At 38.2% G+C, this 22124-nt stretch overlaps 1 protein-coding gene across 7 annotated transcripts; it reads left to right on the top strand.

Moving 5' to 3' along the window:
• The first annotated feature begins 8 nt into the window (after positions 1–8).
• On the top strand, positions 9–21664 carry GPLD1 (glycosylphosphatidylinositol specific phospholipase D1). 7 transcript variants are annotated; one of them, XM_032689608.1, is made up of 25 exons: positions 10–924; positions 3798–3853; positions 4357–4435; positions 5564–5661; positions 6470–6580; positions 6846–6894; positions 7395–7449; positions 8355–8462; positions 9187–9214; positions 9302–9441; positions 10381–10446; positions 10692–10812; positions 11340–11479; positions 12496–12682; positions 13632–13742; positions 14704–14778; positions 15218–15374; positions 17035–17176; positions 17761–17860; positions 17946–18039; positions 18626–18802; positions 19116–19276; positions 19520–19546; positions 19641–19691; positions 20880–21664. In XM_032689608.1, exons 1-25 carry the CDS (start codon positions 828–830, stop codon positions 20955–20957), a joined length of 2508 nt encoding a protein of 835 aa, XP_032545499.1. In that variant the 5' UTR covers positions 10–827; the 3' UTR covers positions 20958–21664. The 7 variants fall into 7 exon arrangements, 6 of the variants coding, with proteins under 6 accessions (XP_032545506.1, XP_032545499.1, XP_032545488.1 ...); XM_032689597.1 differs by having other exon boundaries at positions 11–924; positions 10689–10812; XM_032689615.1 differs by lacking the exons at positions 19520–19546; positions 19641–19691 and having other exon boundaries at positions 9–924; positions 10689–10812.
• Positions 21665–22124: the final 460 nt, after the last annotated feature.

Raw genomic sequence — 22124 nt, 5'->3', positions numbered from 1 at the left:
CCGACCACCCTCTGGGTGAAGAACCTCTTTCTAATATCCAGCCTGAACCTCCCCTGACCCAGCTTCGTGCCGTTCCCTCAGGTCACTAGAGAGATCAGTGCCTGTCCCCACGCTTCCCCTTGCGAGGAGGTTGTAGGCTGCTATGAGGTCTCCTCTCAGTCTCCTCTCCCCCAGGCTGACTTGAGCTTGATGGCTTGGCTGTGGGAGCACCAGTCCCTGGGGGCCTGTGGGCACACTGGGCAGTGGCTCTCATTTCTGACCACCGGGTCCCATGACAGCTGTGGTCAGTCTCTGGCACAAGGGCCATGTGAAGCCCCTGCTTGGTGCCACCATCTCACTGGGAACCAATGTGGCTGTGCCACATGTGCCAGCCTTGCCCGCAGGCTGAGCAGTGTCAGGAGCTACTGTCTTTTTATTAATGCTGCTTTGACAATTGGCTTTAATTTTTTTTTTCTGAAATGTGATGTAGCTGTTGTAAGGCAAGTGCAGCATGAGCTGGGCAAACAGTGGTAGGATGCTCTTTGCTTTGCTATTGTATAGAGAAATCTCACTGCTGCTGTGCAGTGATGGCATTTACACTGCTCGAACCCCAGAGATATGACAGAATTCAAGAGGGGAGAACACCCATAGATCATTTCTTTTTTTATAAATTACTTTATTTGAGGTAAAAAAAAGCATTGGTATAAAATAGCCTTTCAAATATGGCAATTGTTTACTTGCTGTGTCAGCAGTATGTATGAAAGAAAAGACATGCTCCGTAACCTACATTGCAAAGGTCACAGCGCTACTCCTCCAGGCTTCTGAAAACCACAGTTTGAGCCAGCATCATGGCTGGTCTGAAGATTTGGTCTGTTTTCCTGGTTATACTGTACCATTTCTGTCAAAGATGTATCCCATGTGGAATTTCAACACATATTGAAATAGGTAAGACATGTTCAGAATGAATTTTCTTGTGTTTTCAGTTGCTTGTAAAGATAAGTAAATTCAAGTTCAGCTGGAAAGCAAAGAAAGGAAATAATATTAGAGCAGCGAGCAGTCCACATCATTAAAAAAATGTGAATAACACATAGGATAGATGAGTAGTTTGATTTTGGAGTTTGAAACTTTACTGTTTTTATAAGCAAAATGCTTGAATTGATGTGAGTATTTTTCCATCTTCTAAAGCACCAGCATTATGTAACTGGAATGTTTTTGTCTGTGAGTCTTACACAGACAGAGTTTGGTTTGGAGAAAGAAGAGGAATACTTTAGGCAATTCATGGGATTGTTATATTTAAACTAAAGGATAACACAGGTCATTTGTGGTAGATCTGTTTTCAAATCACTGTGTATTAAAATAAAATGCATAAAATCGTAAAATGCTGTAATGTGTTTGTATCATAATGAAAATTTTGTTCTCTGTCTCTTTCTGGTAGGTTGCTCTCTGTAGCCTGAACAGCCTAGATTTGTAGAGAATGAAGGAGAGAACTGAGTGAACATGAAAATGGAGAATATTTCTGGTTTTAATTTCTTGTTTGCCTGTGTTATTTTTAAAATCTGGCTTCTGTTGCAGTTATTGCAAGTACAGACACGAGTAGTCTGAGGTTATTTTGAAACATTTACTCATAATAATTGACAGTTTTAATTGTTTGTTCTTCTGGTTTAGTTTCTAAATCTATTGCTCAAACAGATGGTAAAACGTAGGATGTTGCCTCTATTCAGGTGATCTTCTCAGACTTTAATACTGAATGCATGCAACTTTGAACAAGTTAAAGGCTGGGATTATTCATGGCATTCAAGACTGAGAGTATGTTCCCTTACTGAGTGTTGTTCCCTCAGTCAGCATCCTGGAACCATTTGCTTTGCCTGAGGGTGTGTCAAGAAACCCATAGTAATCGGTAGGAGAAGTCATATGCCTGAGGTTAGGCAAGTGCGTACATCTTTGCCAGCCCGGGGCTCTAATTACCGAGTATGAGCTTCTGAAGACTTGAAACAACAGATTTGCTAGAATGGAGTGTATTTGCAAAAAGATCTACTTAGAGAAATGAGCTTACAGATCTGTCCCCAAGCAGTCATTTTTTTCTAAACAAGGAAACATGTAGCAGAAAACCTGTGTTTATATAATTTAAAGATCTTGGTTGTCTGAGGAGTATTGTGTACACTGAACTATTGGGGTCTGTTGTTTAATTTAAACCATTTGTTTACAACAAATTTTGTCCATTCGTTTGAAAATGACATTAAACTGTGATCAGCTCTTATGCTGCTAAAGTGCTTTTATTGTGCACATAAAAGTCTATGATGATTAGATGAAAGTATTCCCGAAACACTGAGTATTCCAGGAAAAAAAGGCCCAACAAAACAAAAAACAAACAAACAAAACACCAAACAACAAATTGCAGAAAGAAACTCCTCTGACTCAAAACCAGCACCAAAGTCTACCCTGGACAGTTTTTTGAAAATGCTTTTAAAATGGTGAAAAGCTCTGCCTGTTCAGAATGTTAATCGTGTTCAGTGTGCTCCGCAGAGCTGTGCTGTGTCCTACTTGCCACAGCCTTTTTGCTGAAGGCAGGTCTGAGTGGGGAGGCTTTTTCACCCAGGGACTTCTGTCAGACTTGTGGGGCTCTGTGGAACTGTGGGGACACGTCACAAAATTACGTGTAAAAGTGGAGTTGTGGGACCTGAGCCCACTTGAGTAATGAGAAAAGTGAAGGGAAGATGGAAGGCACAAAAAGCAAACTGGCAAACTGAGACTCTCCCACACTGAGATGTATGTTGAAATGTCTGACCCATTACATTATAGATGTTTTAGTAGCAGTAGTAGCAGTAGCAGTAGTAGCAGTAGCAGTAGTAGTAGTAGCAGTAGTAGTAGTAGTAGTAGTAGTAGTAGTAGTATGTTGCTGTTGTTCCTATTTTGATGAAAGACTAGTCCTTAAGGTATCTTAACATATTTGAATAAAGGGTTGTTTAGATCAGTGGGTAAAATTCAAAGTGAAAGATCACTCAAACCCACACAGTTTGTCTGTATCTTATTCCAGAACACTAGTGGTGGGATATTTTGTTGTGTTTTGTTTTGGTTTTTTGTGATGCGATTTATTTGATAAGGAACAAATTAAATTTAGTCTTACTTTATAAATATCTTTAATGGCAATGTTGGGTATTTTTAGAATAGTGTTAATAGATCATTCCTAACACTAATTAAAAGGAGACTTTATTAAAGGAAAGTAGTGTCAATTTTTTTCGTTCTCTCCTTACACTTAATAAAGATTTTGACAGTAAGAATGCCTGCCTATTCAGTGAATAAACAGTGTTATTTACCTTGCTGACTTTGGATTTTTGTTGCTTTTCATACATGTTAAAAATTAATCAAACTGTTAAACATCCACCTTGATTCCCAGGGTACGTTTTTCAAAGTTAAGGGCAACAGTGAAACATAAATACAGTTACAGCTTTATGGTCCATGCTCTGTATGTGCTGGGTGTGATCCTTTCAGTTCACTGCTGTAGCTCAGTTCTGGACATGGGGAATTCGCTTCCCTGTGATTTTAACTTAGTTGGTCAGCTTGGGACCTGGGGATTAGACAGACTGATGAGACCTCAGTGCCCAAGTCTGCCACAGAAGCAGCACTTCCTCATTAGCTCCCTAGGTGAGAAAACACACCCTTTCACAGGTACATAATTCTGTGAGAAATCATGTTTCATGCGTGTGCCACTTGGTTTAGGTATGAAAATGTGGTGTTTTCTGATTTTGCTAATGCTTCTAACAAAACACGGACATGGACACAATACCTATAAATCAATACTTCAATATGTTGTTTTTCAGCACATAGAGCTCTGGAATTTTTCATTAAGAATGAAGGGAGTGTTAATTATAGACAGGTACGAAGCACATTATTGCTTAACTATGTACACCTTTCTTCTCGATGTTTTTCTGTCCATCTTCTTGCCTTTTGTTATTATTCTCAGTAATATCTATGTCAACATTGTGCCAAGACTGTATTTTTTTCTGTTGAAAATGATTTGACTCCATCTGAATACTATTACAAATACGTAACAATTATACCAATGTGTATATGTATACTTTGTGTAGTTTCTTATGTGTTTTCCCATCTTTTTTTAGTCATACTCTACTTGAGTATTTGTATTAGAAGAATTATTGTATTAGGAGTTGTATAAGAAGTAGGGGACTTTTGGAAAGGAGATTTAATAAACGTAAGGACAGCAAAATGGCAGCAAGGTTTTTGCACCACTTGGTGTATTTTACCAAGATAATAGTTGTATCTTGCTGGATATTTAAATTTTATCTTTGATATAGGCAGTAAAATGTGTTTTCATGCTGTGCAATAGCATTCTGATTTCTTTTTCCCACATTCTTTCCCCAGTTATTACTAAACCACCAAGATGCATTTCAAGCTGGGAGCATTTATCCTGATGCCTTTTATTCACCAGTCTGCAAAGCGGGTAAGAAAAGCTATATGAGTCTAAGGCATTAACAACTGTATTTTTATGTGGAAATCCTAGAGAATTTAGTAGGGCTGAAAATAGTTATGTTGTAAGAAATGAAGTATGGCCAAAAAAACGCCTTCCTGCAAAAAATATCTGCCATTTTTGTTAGTATTTTAAGCCTTTTTGTAAAACTTAGCAGGAAAACAACACATTTGAAAATGTTTTTAGAGTGTACCTTTGGGATAAATGTAATTTAATGGGTATTTAATGGGTCAGATTACTAAATACTGTCTTGGGGAAAAACTGAGAGGACAAAATGATCTTTTTTTCTAAGTCTTATGGAAAGCCTAGTGCTAATTTCTATATTTTGGCGGTATTGAATTTTGCCCATTTTCCAAGAAAAGATATTATGTAAGGTATCCTTATCCTCATTCCCCAGGCCTTCCTGATGCAGACCAGATTAATTACTAAATACTGTCTTGGGGAATAACTGAGAGGACAAAATGATCTTTTTTTTTTAAGTCTTATGGAAAGCCTAGTGCTAATTTCTGTATTAAGAAGTATTAGTTTCCATCAGATCAGTCACAAAGAGGATAGGAGCATATAAAACCCCAGCAATAACAAAATAGTGTAAGACTAGCTTTCCTCTGCCCTTTTTCTACTCCTACACTAACTGTATCTTGGCAAGTTTGCCTTTCTGTTGAAAAAGATGATGATGATGATGACATAGCCGTTCTCTGCCCTGTGGAAACCGATACCTGTCCCAAAACATGATATTTTGAGTTGGCTGCCATGCCCATCAGCTTTTCTGCCATACAAGTGAATGTATCAATTTAGTCAACAACTTCTCTGTCAACTCTCTTTATCTTCTCTGCTTGTGAGGCAGCTTTTCATTGTACTGTACCTACTCATAGGCACAGAAAAAGAGAGCAGGCACAACATTTTCAGATGCTTCAAACCAAAATCATGGAAGGTAAATGTAGTATTTGTTTTGATAGTATAAATCATTTAAAATAAGTCTCTTCTCATTAAATGGATTCCAATTGTATCATCTGCATGATATGAAACTGAACAAAAGTCTGTGGCTTTTTTCATTTTTCCTCAAAGAACAAATGAAATACTGATATAGTTTTATTGCAATAGGAATATTCCATGATGTGTCTGAAGACACTCACTGGTCACCATTTCTCAAAGCAAGTATTCAGTACATCAGAAGGAATTATCCTCAGCCTTGGGAAGAGGTAAGAAAATTTCATCAGCTTTTGACTTTGCTTTCAACTGCTTTCTTCACCTTCACTTGTTGCAATTTCATCATTTGTGAAGTGTAGAAAAAAACCCCACATTTTTACGTTAAAGTCTCTCCTGACATAGGAACATTTGAAATCCTGTTTCCATCTTTACCAGACAAAAAGTTACAGTTTCCATGTAAAGTCTGTCAGTTATCTCCACTGTGGTCTGGTGCTTATGATACATTTCATAGATCCAAACTTTCAAATGCGATTGGTGATCTTGCGTTCCTGTCAGATCTGGTCAAGGGTTTGCCATTTGAAAACGAGACATCTTTTAGAATTCTCACTTGTGTATTCTTTGACTTAGTCCTGCTTTGCTCTTGTTTATGGTCTATGAACTATGCAGGAGGAGAGGAAAAACAATTTGTCAAAAGTGAGAGTGCGCAGGAATGTCCTTCTCTCCTCTGTGTGCCTGCACAACACCCATGGTGGCAGAGGGGGCTCACTCCTTGAATGTGGAAATGCTTATCCTCAGTCCAGAAAAACACTTCAGTACACATTTAACTTTAAGTACACAAATTATCCTGACATCAGCCACATAATTCTATGACTTTGGACCTAAGAGGTGCTTAAAGCTAGTCACAAAAAGTGACTCCAGCATAAAGGAATGAGTGATCAACACTTTGTTATGCTACGTCCTTGGATTGTAAGAGTTTCTCACCTATATCCTCGTGTAATGCACTTACATAAAATGCTCACCTCTTCTTAAAGACAGGAGTAAAATTACTGATACTGCTTCAAACGGATTGTTGTTGCGTAGGCTACAGAGAAACTGGTGGCTTTCCTGTTTGGAATTGCCTCACATATGGTGGCAGATATTAGCTGGCATAGCCTGGGCATCGACCAAGGATTTCTAAAGGCCATGGGAGAAGTAAGCCTGTATTATTTTATTTATTAATACAACTGGATTTATTGGAATGGATAGCCTAGCTTTTGACTGTGGGGGGCAGGGTGGTGGAGAAGAGAAAAGCTGGAGACCTGTTTCAGGAAGATTTTTGGAAAGACGCAATGTCACGAATTTCATAGGAATGAAGTTGATCAGGTTTGGAACCTGTAAACATTAGGGCTGCTTGGATAGTTTGTTTCTGCTCATCTTGAAAGAAACAGGCAGCTGTCTTGTTTTTCTCTTTCTCCAGATTGATTTTCATGGTTCATACTCAGAAGCTCACAGTGCTGGCGATTTTGGTAATGTTTCTGTTTGCCGATCATAGATCCTTCTGTTGGAATAACTAGTCCTCTTCAAAACCACAGTGGGTGATTCTGGCTCTTAGCCTATGCAAGGCAGGAGCCAAGAATGGGTCATATGGACACTGTATTCCTGCCCTACCCCATAGCTTGCAAAGTCCTGCTATACCTGTCCTCATGCTCCATGTTTCAGGAGATATAATAAGGCATACGAACACTTGGATTAAAGCCAAAATGCAGATGAAAAGATGCTAGTGTTTAAATGGAGTCACTACTGTGATTTTAAATGGTAAATAATTTTTATTCTCTGGAGGTATAAAATGTGCAGCATACTTTCAGGTGAACCATTTATGTATTCTAAATGTATAACTGGAAGATCTGCCGTATAAATACAGACAGCAAAGCCATACGTGGCTTCATGGGTGATGTTATCCATGACAGATACTTAACAGGTTTAGTTTGTTGGACTATGTAGGTTTTTTTCATTCTTCCGTCCTCAGGAGGAGATGTAGTGAGTCATTTTGAACTGGACTTCAGTTATCTGGCATCAAATTGGTAAGATAATGAGGTTACCTTCTTTAATATTTATTTCTACTTATTTTGTATAATCACTGTGTTTCTTTCAAAAGGAACCCTTGCAGCTATTTAAATTTTTCTGGGTTTGGTGTTCCTTATATGCATATATACTGAAAAACTGGAAGGATACAAAAAAAGCGTTTTATGTATAGGAACAAAACAAGAAAGATTAAATTATTTATCTCTGAAAGAAATTATAAGTTTTTATATATAAAATAACCAGTGAAAACATTTTGCTGGAATGTCCTAGAAATTAGTTAAATAATGTAGTCAAGTGGAAATATGAGATTTATTTAAAGTTTTGGAAGTTGAGGATGCTGAATCCGGACAGGTTTCAAAAGCGTAAAAATGAGCAGAAGATTTAGATATACACATTTTTTTTTTCTCACAGTTTTTAACTGAAATAAAAAACTCATAAAAAAATTTTTTTCTGCTAATAAAGTAGGTAATTTGAGTCGATTTTGTTAAGTAGAATGTAGTTTACGTAGGTGTAGAAGACATGGTTCACTAATAAATCTCTGACACAGCTGTGTGAAATGTCTATTTGTCTAGGAGTAGATTTGGCACAGCAGAGAGTTGGAGGACATCCTCCAAGAGGATGTGATCAAGCCAGGAAACCAGTGTGGGCAGTGTGGAAACACTATTAGCAGTAGCCGTAGGGGAAAGGTTCTACAGACTTTGAATCTAAACAATAGGAGAGTGTTGTGCACAGAGTAACTGCATGTGCAGTCCTGGTCTTTCTGCTATTTTTAAATCTTCATACCTTATGTAGCCTTTTGAAATTTAGAATATTTTATAGCAGGCTATTTTTATTACAGAAACTGTAATCTTTTATCAGGTGATGTGGAAAATCTGTTATAATAATACCTTCTTCTCTTTTTTAGGTATGTGCCTGTCAAAGATCTAGCAGCTATCTATAAGGAATTTTATGGAAAGGAGATCATAACTGAAAGCACAATTACTGACTGTACTTTCCTGCTGTATCTTGAACTGTAAGTTGAATAGCTTTTTCTGGGGTTTCGTAAGTGAAACATGTGTAGGAAAATTATGATAGCTGTTTTGAAATGCCTTATGCATGCAGGTCAGAAATACAGACCCCCTACTAGATCCCAAAATCATAAAACACCTGAGTTTTTTTTAATGACTAGAATTCAAATTTGAACTGCTTAATGACTGGTAAATTAATTATTATACCACAGATGCTGAATCTTGGCTATTTAATGCATTTACACCTTTAACACATTTATGCCTGTTTATTTAAGAACAACTGTGTCTTCAAGCACTACTGTATTGCGGCAAGTTAGCAATATAATTTTCACGTACTGAAGGAGTAGTGCACATTGCTAAATAGATGGGTTATCTACATTTTATGTAGATCCTTTCAAATCTAGGAAAAATTCAAAAGAGACTTTGGATATCTGGCAGTGTATGTTTTTGAATACCCTAAACAGCCCAGCAGTATTCTCTATTTCAGTTAATTACCAATAGTTACATAGCATTTACAAAAACTGTGAATCCCTCCAAATTAAAGGCAAAAAACAGAGCTTGTATCATTACTTTTTACATTACAACTTTAAAAAATATTTTAACAACCAACAGGGAAATATAATGACTTGCATAGTTTTTACTATACAGGAACCTTGAAAAGAACTGTTTACATATTTAAGTACTAAGTGAAGCAAGTTTTATTTCTGAAGATTTTTTTTTTGTTTTTAGGCATGGAGAAAGGCTTGCTGTTGCCAAGGTTGGTCTTCTGTTTCCTTTATAAAAATGAACAGATAGCATGGAGACAATGTAGTCCATCTTACTAAGTATGTGGCCTGTCTCTCAGCTTTTTCCAAGATATGCTAGTAAATCTCCATTTCTGGTGGAGAAGTTCCATGAATATTTCCTTGGAGGAGTGGATGACATGGCGTTCTGGACAAACAATATTTTTGAGATGACCAGCCACATGCTAGAGAATGGAACCAGGTATAGTGTGTGTCCTGGAATATGAAACGCAGTAGTCAAGTTTTAACACTCATTTAATTGCCCTTCTAAAGGCAGGTTCTTTCCTAGAAGAGGTGCTAAGCTTTAAATTCTCTCTTGGACAAAGGGATTTCTATGTATGTCTTTTACCTGGGTGTACAGGATTACCTTGAGTTCGCATTTCTTATGGGTTCACACTCCTTTGCCCAGGCAAGCCTCTGGCATCCCCAGCTGATACTCAGCAGGGAAAAATTGGAGCACTCTTTAAGACATACTCAAGGGCCTGCTTAAAAGTTGCATAGCCATGCCCTAAAGTTCTGCCTGGCCTGGCTATCTGAGACTGCACCTTCTGGCTGCTGTCATCAGTCAGCAAAGATGTCCCTTCTGAGGGGATGTCACATATTACCTTCAGACACTTAAAAGCAAATAGGATTACAAAGAGTAGTAGTATATATTCTAGTGTTGAAGCGCAGGCCTCTACTCACAAATTCATATTTTTATACAACTAGCCTTGTACGGCTCTCTTACAAATGTAGCTTTACTGTAAATAACTTTATAAGACCAACAGTGGCAATTAATCCATCCATTTATATGGAAAATATCACTGTGGCTGTTTTGGGAAATTATGTTTGAAATACATTCTGTTCTGTTCTTTGCTCCAGAATGGCACTTTCATTAAAAGTGCTTTAGATTCATAGAAATAACAGGGCACGTTACATTAAGTTTCCTTCAAGAAACATGAGATTCATATAGAACCTAATCAAGGTCATTAAAATAAATATCAGCGGGGTTTCTAGGGATTATGATGATGCTCTGATTTTGAGTTTCTTGAGAAAACTGATGACTTCTAGCAGAGGAATCAGTAAGGATATAGCTTCTATTTTTAGTTTCACTTCCATTGTAGGAAAATCTTTAAAGTGGATTCTGCATATTTTTCTTTAGTGGCTGTTACCTGCCTGAGAACCCTCTGTTTATAAATTGCACAAAGGAGCACAGGGACAACCACATGTAAGTACAGCTCTGGAGGTTCAAAGGTTTAGTGGTGAAAGGAGAGTCTTCTGCTAATGTGGACAGTGAGCTATTGAAAATTAGAGATGTTTTTATTTATCTTTTTGTGTGTGAATTTGAGATTCTTGTAGCATGAATAAGTAAACTTTGTATAGGAGAACTGTGTAGAACCTAAGAGAGCCTTTTACCTCAAGTCATCAATTCAGTTATATTAATTCTTATTACTGCCCTCTTTATTCTAGCAGAAACAAACAATCAAAACATGAACATCACAAGAATACAACTTCTTTGCTTACAGAATCACTTGAGAAGAATATAAACTATACAGAAAGAGGAGTTCACTTCAACATGCAGTCTTGGGCAACAGTAAGTGAGAAGTGACAGATGTGTCAGGTAAAATTCAGCTCTACATAAAATTGTTTTCATTTCTGTCTGAAATGCTACACAATGGAGCAGGGTCTCAGGACATTAACAATAGCCTCTGACTTCACTTCAAGGAGATTACAGTATCATTGTTAATCTATATATGTACATCAAAAATACTCAACTTTTACACTTTGTTCATTGTATAGTGAAGTTAGAACACATCTTGCAGTGGCAAAAAGGACAAAATATATCTCTAGTATTTACATTTTACAGCATTAGTTGATCACTTTTTTTGGGGGGTTAAGAACTCCCAGCAAAGCATCGCAGTGAACAATTAACACTGCTCCATTTAGTGCATACAGATTTTTGTCTCTTTCTAAAATGGTGCTTATGACCTGATTCAGACTCTTCTTAGATCCATGTGGTGATTTCCACTGTTGGTGACTTGGTTTTTGACGTGTCGCAAAATGTTCTAGAGTTTCAGCCTGTGTTTTGACCATTCTTGTGTCTCCTTATTTTTATTTCAGAATTCCCTCCGCTTGATGAACCGTGCTTTTACAACCAATATCTGGAGAGCATTAGCAGCTACACATCAGAAATCTTCTAAGCACATCTCCAAGCCAGTAGCTTCATATTTTCTGACCTCACCCTATGCTAGACTTGGATGGTTTGTAATATTTTTCCTCCCGCCTCCCACTTAATTTTTGAAAATTTTGAGTATCCACCAAAATATTATTGTTTATTCTTCGGATACTCTTAAATGTGAAAGTCCAAATCAATTAGATGTACAAATCTGGCGGAATGGCTTATGTTGTCTGTTCAGAACAGCAAGCTAGCCCATAAGACTTTTCTTTCAGATGTTGATCAAGCTCAGAATGGAAGGAGCCAAAATTAGAACCAACATTGGCTCTAGTTATGAACAGTATGAGAACTACGTTACGCTTTTTTTAGTCGTTGGTTGATGTTTGTGCAAAATTAATTGGCTGTTGTGAGTTGATTACTAATGATGCGAGTGTTCTTGGAAATGCTCAAGACTAGTAGGGAGTTCAAAGATTGATTCAGGACAGACAGAAGCATATTCTCTCTTCTTTCCAGAGAGGTTCTAGCTTGACCTGCAACAGGGGAGAGTACTAAAATAAATTTGCATTGCTGCTCATCTTGCTTCACTTATTATGACTCAAAATTTGGATTTAATGTTTGCATTTACTTCACACCAGCTAAATTAGCAGTAGTTAGTTCTTTTCTCTCCACATTCCCTCACTAAACTCCAACATGTTACTGAAACATGTAATCCCTTTGCTTATCTCCTTTTAAATCCATCAATTAAATCAGAGGCTCAGTTTAAAAGATACTTAATTTCATCTTTTGTATTCTGTGTCATATGCGAGCAGTCCTTTTTCATGTTCCTTGCTATGAAGGCTCTCAGGTGCCTTGTGTCAGTAAAAAGCACTTCCTACAGAACTCAGATGCATTAATGGAAGATGAATCTTGAAGGATCTAGTTTTATTTAATGCAAGAAAACACAAATCAAATATATAATATGAAAAACACTGCATAGATTTTTACAAAACTATATCGGGAAACACAGGTCTTGGTTTACCTGAATTAAAATTATTTATTTTCCAGTAATGTTGTGGTAGTCTGGAAGCTAATGCTGATTTTGTTGACTCCCTTGCTGTACAGGGCAATGATCTCAGCTGACCTAAACCAGGATGGATATGAAGATTTGGTGGTTGGAGCACCAGGGTACAGTACCATGGGCCATGTTCAGATAGGACGGGTGTATGTAGTCTACTGTAACCAGTCAGGTTTGCCACGAGAGGACATGGATTTGGATAGGAAAGCTGACCAAGTACTACAAGGTCATCAGGTGAGGGGTCAAATCAGATATTTGTCACTTAAATTTTTTGGACTGAAAAGGTGGTAAATTTTGACTGAGAAACGGTATCGTTAATGTGTATGAATATTATTCCTGAAATTCTCCTCCTGATTAAAGGATGTCATATGCTTTTCAAGAAAAATAACCATTACTGAAGTCACAGGAACAACTGAAGCAATAGTGATCTGTAGATTCACTTTCATTACTGTGCCAGATAAGCAGGTATTAAAACATAATTTGCCCTTGAATAAAAGTGAGGTAATATATCTGTACATCCCAATATATCTCGTTCAGGCCCCTGCATTTAAAAAATATTGTGATTTTCCCTTCTTTTTTAATATAATTATATTAATTCAATACGTTTCAATTCCTTTAAAGCTACTTTTTTAATTAATTGGTTAATTCTCACAAAATAATTGTCTTTAGTAAGAGTGCAATGTGTTTAAAAATAAAAGAGGAAACTGGGATTTGACATGCTGGTGGCTGGCTTGTAACTAAGCAGGATCAAATGACCTTTTTGAGTAATAAATACGATCCTCTGTAGAAAATATCTTTACTCACAAAGAATAGAATAGAGAGAAATGAGATATGTTTCCTTTTAATCTGTTTCTGTGGTTATAAACTGTGGATTAACAACTGCTGTCTTCTTATGTAATGTTTTAGGAAAGCTTAATATCCACAGTGCACTGGGCTCAGAAGAGGAAATAGCAAAATGGCACCATGTTGTGTTATCTTGTATTTTAACACCTCCACATCCACAAATAGAACAGCTGATTCTGAGTTAGTGTATTGGTATGATGGTTATTACTTGGGAGAACAAAAATTCTTTGGACAGATTTTTGTCATCTGTTTCCAGTTCTTCCTTGTGCAAATGTGCATTAGGTTTTTATGGTTTTGTCTTGTTTTGTTATTTTCCTGAGATCAATCCCTTTTCTTTTAGCCTTCAGGAAGATTTGGTTCTGCCTTGGCAGTCCTGGACTTTAATGAAGATGGAGTGCCAGATCTGGCAATTGGAGCACCTTCTGTGGGATCCCAGTTTCTTACTTACAAAGTAAGTTTGTTGTTTGGTTTTATTTGAACAGTGAAATGAGAGTGAGAATTTCTGTTGTTGCTCAAGGTGACATTGTAATTTAAACACAAAAGTTTATAATCTTTGTAGATACTTTGACTAGAGCAATGAGAGCTATCCATATTTCCCTTTCAGTGGCCTTTTTTGCACATTAAAAATCCAAATCAGATTGTGACTTTGCAGCACTGATGTGCTGGAAATGTAACGGGCCAGTCATGAAATACAAGTGTACTCTTTTTGATTAGGAACTGACAGTCTGGAATGGACCTCATGGATCAGTGAGCTTTGTCATATGCTGTCACAGGCCAACAGATGATAGCTAAAATGTGATATGAACACAGACACACTTGCTAAAATAATCAATTTACAGAGGCTTAATGACTTGCAGTTTACCATTTAAGCCCACGTAATGGTCCCTGAGTATTTTCAGCTCAAGCAAACTGAAAGGTAAAATGTTTTGATTTAAACCACATCCATTAAGCTTAAAACTCTTCAGAATTTCAGCTACTAACTTATGTGTCTAAAAAAAAAATTAGATAATTTAAGTTTTATGTTGACTCACTACCTTGAAAAATTGTGTGCATCTGTTGTGCTTGGCACTGTTTGCCATTGCATTAAAAAATAGTTATCAAAATTTGAGCCACCTGAGTGGATGTGTAACAAATACAAATATGCACTACACTGTCCTTGCATCTTACCCACAGTATGATGAAAATGTACTTCTCTAGTTTGTTACTTGGTTACAACCTTACCCATTACAACATGAATATTCTTAGGTTTGGGGTAGAAAAGACAGAATCGTGAGAAAGCTGTGATAAGAAAAATGCAGTTGTATTAATAGTCCCTGCAGAACTGTTCCACTTCTTGTGATTTGCCTTGGATTTTGTACCTGGTACTGACATGCAGATGCTCTCATGCCATATTTGATTTTCCTGCTGTTTAGGGTGCTGTGTATGTCTACTTCGGCTCTGAGGGAAGAGGCTTGGCATCTCAGCCAAATGTTACCATAACTTGTCAGGTATATTGATAGCATATAATATCCTGTATATGTTATGCTGTTAGCCAGGCCAACACAAGTCTACACAAGTGGTAGGTAAGATAAAGGGGAAAGGGGCTCATGGGCTTGAAAAAAGAACATTAAAATCAAATTGCAAGGGAATTTAGACTGATGGGGATGGAGCAAGCAGGTGCTTGCCTAGGTTAGTTTTATGTGGAAAGATATTTGTACTTCAGTGCAGGGGAGGCAGCAGGGTGAATAGAAAGATGCATAGCCAAAAAAAAAAAAAAGCAAAAAGGCAAAACTCCTCAACTAACCAATCCAAAAACCCTCTAAGAAAACAAAACCGAAGCCAAGGAGTGGGAGGGTAATTTAGTTAGCTCTTTAGATGTGAGTTGCTCTATTTTGTTACAAAATTGGTGGCTTCAGTTCTATTTCAGGCTTTAACTGTTTATTGCAGGATTCCTACTGTAATCTTGGTTGGTCCCTCCTGGCAGCTGATGTTGATGGGAATGGAAATGCTGATCTGGTTGTGGGCTCTCCATATGCACCTGGTGGTGGGCAGCAGAGAGGATTTGTGGTTGCATTTTACTCTTATTTCAACAGGAGTGACCAAGGTAATATTTACTGAGTAAATTAGCCCTCCCATATTTTATGTGACTGTTCATTTGTTCCTAATTAATCATGGGCTAATTCAGGTTCAAAGGGATCTCAGAGAGTGTCTAGTCCAGCCTCCTGCTCAATAAGAGAGATCTGTGAAGCCAAACCAAATTGCTCAGGGCTTTGTCCATTTGGGTCTTAAAAATCTCTAATGACAGAGATTACACAGCCACTCTGGGCAGCTGTTCCACTTCTTGGCAGTCCTCATAGGGAAAAAATGTCTTGTTACAGCCAGTATGAACCTTTTTTGTTTCAGTTTATGCTCACTGTCTATTGTCCTTCCACCATGCACACCAGGCACAGAAGGCATGGAATACCCCTACTAAATTTGCTGCAGTTAATCGACATCTTTCCTGTTACTGAACCATGTATTATAGGTGTGGTGTAGGGAAGATTAAAGTGGGAACAATCATCTCTTTGCCATGCTCCTGGTTATATAGCCTGGTACACTGTTGGCTGTTTGCTGTCAGAGCCTCACATGCCCACCATTATCTCTAGGGCCTTTTCCACACAGCTTCTCCCATCACTACAAGGGCATCTCCTTTCCTAGGGTCAGGCTTTGCATTTGTCCTCACTGGATTTTGTGAGGTTCCTGCCAGTCTGTTCCTCTAGCCTGCCTGGGTCCCTCTGAATGGTGGCTCCCCACAATCTCCTTTCATCTGCCAACTGCACGAAAGGCCATGTTGTTACCTTCTCCAAATCAATTATTATAAAGTGTTTAACAGGATGAGTCCAAAGATAGATCCCTGAAGGCATTCCACTTGTCGCAGGCATTCACAGTACAACCCACTGTCTGCTGCCCTGTGATGGTGATTGTCTCAACCAGTATTTTCCCATCTGGTTCTCCACCCATCCAGATGCAATGTCCCAGCTTGGATAAAAGAACATTGTGGGACACTGTGTTGAAAGCCTTGCTAAAGGAACGGATTCAGCTGTGTGTTGGGCAGGCTCACTGCTCTTCCTTGGAAAATTGTAAATGTACCTTAGAAGATGTATCTTTATCATTCTGTACACTCCTTCATATGGCTAAAGAGGAACACTACAAGTGAACACAGTTAATGAGTACAGGTGATAAGGAGTGTTGTGAATGAGGGACAAAATGTCACACTTGGAGCTAAATAAAGTTAGTAAAGGTTGGGCAGCTTTGTCGCAATCATGTAAGTGAGATTTCCAATAATGCTTATTTTTTGTAGCTTATTAGAACCCACAAGGGTTCTAGAACCCACTGCTGACTGACATTTTTTTAAAACCAAGGCACAGAATGAGTTATTTAAATTATAGACAGAAGTATTTGAAGTTCCCACACCCACCACCTTTGAAGAATTACAAGTTCTGATAAAAGGTGACTGGTTTAGGGCAGGCTTGACTGGTAGCTTCCATGTGCTTTGTGTAGGCTACTGGAAGGACTGAGAAACAGGCTATGTCAAATAAAGGCTTTCACCAGCCAACACAGCTACAGGGTGAGCAAGTGAAGTCAGCAATTACTGGTGCCATATCACGGACAGTGTAACTTTGCTTACAGAAACTTGTCATAGGATGAATCAGTAGAGGATTGCTAACGGATTTTTCTATGCCAGGGTACACCAAGATTTAATTAATATTTTTCTGGTCTCTCAGAATTTCTGTCAGTACAGGATGCCAACTGGATGGTGCAGGGGGAAGAAAATTATGCTTGGTTTGGATTTTCACTTGACAGATGCCAGCTGGAGAACATAACATTACTACTGATTGGTAGCCCTACATGGAAGAGTTGTGCTAGGTGTGTTGTATGTGAGAGCTTGATCTCTCCTCCATTCTGCTCTACTTCCACAAGGTTTAATATTTGTAATAGATTAGAGTTCCAGCTTTTCAGAAAGTTTCCTCTTTGTCCTGCTTAGATTATATTTATTAAATTAATTTTTCTATTAAATTCATATTTTATACTGTCACACTTCCTTATGAAGATGGGGGCTTTAGACCCTTTATAGAGCAGGTCTTTGTTATTTAGAGACACTGAAGAATTTCTTGGGTTTCCTTGGGGAGAGGGGCCACAAAAATGCTGACAGGTAAGCATGCCTTAAGTAATTGTATAGATAACTCTTACTTTGAGAGAGCATTTTTAAAAGCAAACCAAAGACAAAAATGTATTGGATGATAAAGGATTGGATAGACAGGCCAAGTCTGTGCTCTAAATGTTGTGTAACTAGTTAGGACACATACGGGAATTACTAAAATAGATTTCTAGAATTTGACAGGCACTATTTTTCCAAAGTAAAAGGGGACAATATTTTAAGAGTAGCATTCCTAGGTGAGTGTACAAAAATATGTTGTTACAAACCACTATATTTTGCATTGTAATTCAAGATGCAATCCCTTCTCATCGGATGCCGGACAGAGTGTTGGGAAGGTGTACGGGTACAACCCACCGAGCACAGAGCGCTGGTTTGCGGTAACTGGAGACAAGGTAGGGCTCCTTCTTCACTATGGGACCTTATGAATAATTTGAAGTGACAACCTGTAGAAATTACACAGGTATTTTAATCTAACAGGAGATGAGCCGAATGGGTTTGTCTCTGGCCAGTGGTGTGATGTCTGTGGCTGGGAACACAAGGAGAGTTTTGGTGGTGGGTGCACCTACTGCAGGTATGTCCTGAAAACTGGAAGCCATTCATACCTTAGCATGTTTGTTTCTGTATAACCAGAGGACGAATACAATTTCTAATTTAGAAAAAGGACCTTTAAATTGCCATGTAATTAAAAAAAAAATAAATTAGAAATAATCACTGTAATTACCTTTAAGTGCCTTACATGTAGAGTCTCTCTACTATGCCTCTGTTTCAATGTGGGTTTTTCCATCCTTAAAATTGGTTTAAAGTATTACTACCTTACATTGTTTATGTAGCAGTGATTTGCTAGTAGACTGCATATTTCTTGGAATTAAAATAACACAGTATTTTGTCCTCATTCTGGCAGCAGACAGTAAGGAATTGGGAAAGTCAAAATGCAGAAATCTATCTTTAACTTGAATGCATTTCTTCCCATGTCCTATGGCTAAGAGATTTTTACCTGAGCTAATTAGTGTTAATCCCATATAACGTTTGATATTATTTGATAAATTATAGTTTGTTCATTTTATGTAATGCCAGTATTACCTGCTCTTAATGTATTGTAGGTATTAAACCTGAGTTCCTATGTCAGATGCTCAACTTCTGTTACTTTTTTTTTCCAGACAGCCTGTATAGGATTTCATTTATGTCCTCAGTGCTGCATCAAGCTGGACTGGCTCTGGTATATGACCTGACAGACAGCACCAAGCCTTCTTTGCTTAGCACACTGAGTGGGGACAGGAGGTTTTCTCGTTTCGGAGGAGACATATACTTAAGTGATCTGGATAACGATGGACTAGGTAATGCTTGATGAATCTAGATCAGAGCTGAAGTGTTTAACTTTTAGCAAAAGGAGGACCGCTCACCTACATGTTCATACAAGTGCTAAACACAGTCTGCTTCCCCAATTGACTTGTGCTAGTATTCCATCATGCCTTACGGAGAGGCCTCTCTAAAATCTAAAGCAACTCAGTCAGAAATTGAAACATTTTACTTGCCATCATTAATAGGAATTGTGACATCTGGAGGTATGTAAATGCCAGCTCTCTCTCGTGTTTTGGTTTAGCATTCATTTCCTTCTGATGTGTTATGTCATCTTTGTAATACCTGCAGATGAAATGATTGTGACATCCCCACTGAGAACTAATAGCATCTCCTCAATACTGTTTGGTGGGGCAGCTGGCCGTGTTTATATTTACAACGGAAAGCAGGCATCCTCAGGGAATGTGACAGGTCACTGCAGATCATGGATATCGCCCTGTCCCGAGGACTGGGTAAGAAAACACAAAAGGTAAAATCAGGACATGAGTACATCCAGTACAAACATGCAGTGCATTCTGACTCGGGTCCACAAAACAAAAGGTTTACTCATGTTTCCGAATCTCTGCAAATTGGCTCCTCCTGTTCATTCTTAACTGACTTTGTCGTTTAGGAGCCAGGATTATTGTACTGGTCTTCTATTCCCCTAGCATGGTTCTCTCAATTGAATTTTTATTTTGTCGTTTTTTCTTCTTCAGGCACAGTATGTCCTTATTTCTCCTGAGGTAAGTAAACAGAAAACAAACTACTGAAACTAAAATGTCCTTTTTTAAAAAAAAAACAAACTAGCAGCATTATAACAAGCAATGTTATTTACAGGAACTATCAAGATTTGGGAGTTCTGTTATCTCTGTGAAATCTGAAAGCAAGGTGAGAAAAATTACTGTTGTCAGTTGCTTCGTAACATCTTCCTACCTCACTTGCAAGTACTAGCTAACACCTCACATGCATCTTAGTTGTAGAAACCTTAAGTGCTTCTTAAGCATATAACATAGTTAATTAAGTAAGTCTCTGAACCAATAATTAAAACCATTTTATAGGTGGATGAGCTATGGAGTTGCGAAAATTTTGGAACATGAATTGAAAGAAATGACTTTAAAACGGCCTGAAATCTAAACTGCTTAGGAGTTTGCTGAAAGGTTGCATGGTAAATGGAGTGGAGGTGCCAGCTGGCTTTACTGTTCATGCCAGCCTGTATGCAAAGTGGATACTCAGCTATGAATGGCACCCTACCATCCCTCTCATTTAGTCTTTACAGGCTTGCTGTCCTGGCTACCTCTTGCAGTAAACACCATTCATGTCAAGTGTTTCCAAGCATAGGGAGGTCCAGTTACTGGAATGATTTTGGATATGTCTGTGTCCCTGCTTCTCTTTGTTTCCCTCAGATGCCCGTTATTTTTACCAAACGTCAATCCCTAGGTTTGTATGATGCACTGAGGAGCCTTTTTTTCAGCTTGAAGGTTACTAAGTGCTTGTTCAGCTGTTCTCCTTACTCTGACATCACCTCTGTGAGCACTGGGGTTCTCTGTGTGAGTACTGAGGAAGCCTCAGAAGTAGGCAGAGGAGGTACACAACAGGTCTTCAATAAATGGTGTTTAACTAACTTCTTGCTGTTAAAACATGCAATGGAGAAACACCTGGAAATGTAAATTCTTCTCATCTAGGCTAGGGTGGATAATCCAACACCTGAAACACAGGCATTGCTCAGTGCAAATGAGACCATTTTTCAAGCTGTTGTGTTCCATTGCTATGGCACCAATCCAGTACCCACTCCAGCTTCATCTGTATTAATCTTAGCCCTGAGAAACAGTTTATATTTTCAACAGACTTAATTCATTGGTTCCAGCTTGCTCCAGTTCCCCAAATGAAATAAAGTCTGTTTGCCAAATTGCTTTGTTAACTGCTATTCTGATGAGGTGGGTTGCTCTCTTATTTCTCCTCATCACATTTCTGTATGACACTGATGAGATGGACTAAATCTGCTTTCCATTATGGAAGCTTAAGGCAGCCACACACCTGCAGCTGCATTTTGCTAACCCTTGCTCTGTATCTCTGCAGAAAGAAGTTGTAGTGGCAGCAGAGAGAAGTTCTGCGAAAGCTCGACTTGGTGGAAGGCTTTTTGTCTACTCGCTCTGAAAGTTCATGGCAGCCTTTAAGACCAGAGCATAGCTGGTCTTTTAGTGAAGAATCTCTGTAGTATCTATGACACTGTCCTGAACCCACACAAACCAACAGACCCCATGTCAGCAAGCTTTTGATGAATTCTGTTGTAGGCAGCAACATCACTTAACCTAGAACAAGCCAGCTGGTCTGAAAACCTTTTAGAGGCTGAAATGAGCAGGCAGCTAGATTTCTGGTAGTAGTATTTGGCTGTATAAGGAATGTTCAGTGGTCACCTTCTTTACTGGTCAGATATGAGTATTTTCTTGGCAAAACCAGGAAATAGCAGCATAAATTACAATTCCTTGTATACTGTGATAAAGACAGGTGTTCTAAGCATGGAGGAGGGGCAGCTTTAATCCTGACAGAAAAGTGTGTGCCAATGAACAGGACTGTCTCTGTCTCTAGCAAGTCTTGATCTCTGCATTGAGGGTGTAGAGCAGCTGGGATCTCACAGGAAGAAAAGAACAAGCAAGTTTTAGGAAATACTTTCTCTTTTGCAATTGTGGCTGACTACTCTGATACGCTTAGTGTTTTCATGTAAAATTCCATGACCATGGTAACTCAGAATTGTTAACTGCTTTTATTGTTAACAGTATTGTCTTCAACTATTAACACTAGTTTTGTATGTTGCAGGTTTAACAAGAGCATGCATTATCTATTAAACAACTTGAACAGCAAAATGTGATGATACTATTATTACCAACCCTAGTCTGTAGTCACATATGTGTATGTACTTTCTCTCTCTTGCACAAATGCAAAGCATTATTTTTATTATAAATAACACAAGTTTGTGGAATAGCACAGAATTCTAAAGGTTGTACTGCAAAATGAAACATCTCAACCTACCTTTCTTAGGAATTTTTCTCAGGGATGTTGCTTTAAGCAAATCAAAAAAGGCAAGGTGAACATTAGCTTGATGTATAATGCATTCTGACATCTGTTTTGTGGATTTGCCCAAACAGCAAAACACCTTAAAAAAATTAAACTTTGAACTTCATGAAAGAAGTTAATGGATAGGACTGGGAGCACAGTACTTACCTTATAAATCTGTGAAATGTGGTGTGAGGCAAAACAAGCAGTGCACTTGTAAGGGTGGCAGAATAGAGTTCTCCTTTTTAAATGAAAACTGATGAAACCAGT

The sequence above is a fragment of the Chiroxiphia lanceolata genome, chromosome 1 (assembly GCF_009829145.1).
Source record: "Chiroxiphia lanceolata isolate bChiLan1 chromosome 1, bChiLan1.pri, whole genome shotgun sequence".
NCBI lineage: Eukaryota > Metazoa > Chordata > Aves > Passeriformes > Pipridae > Chiroxiphia > Chiroxiphia lanceolata.
Note: the sequence above shows the minus strand (reverse complement) of the source record. Positions and strands in the feature narration are given on the sequence as shown.

What these genes read in the sequence shown, in the direction of transcription:
- GPLD1 (XM_032689597.1), top strand. Translation starts at nt 828, where the DNA reads ATGGCTGGTCTGAAGATTTGGTCTGTTTTCCTGGTTATACTGTACCAT. An exon ending in TTCAACACATATTGAAATAG is followed by an intron (nt 925 to 3,797) that starts GTAAGACATGTT and finishes GTTGTTTTTCAG; the next exon opens with CACATAGAGCTCTGGAATTT. An exon ending in GGTGGGTGCACCTACTGCAG is followed by an intron (nt 18,040 to 18,625) that starts GTATGTCCTGAA and finishes TTTTTTTTCCAG; the next exon opens with ACAGCCTGTATAGGATTTCA.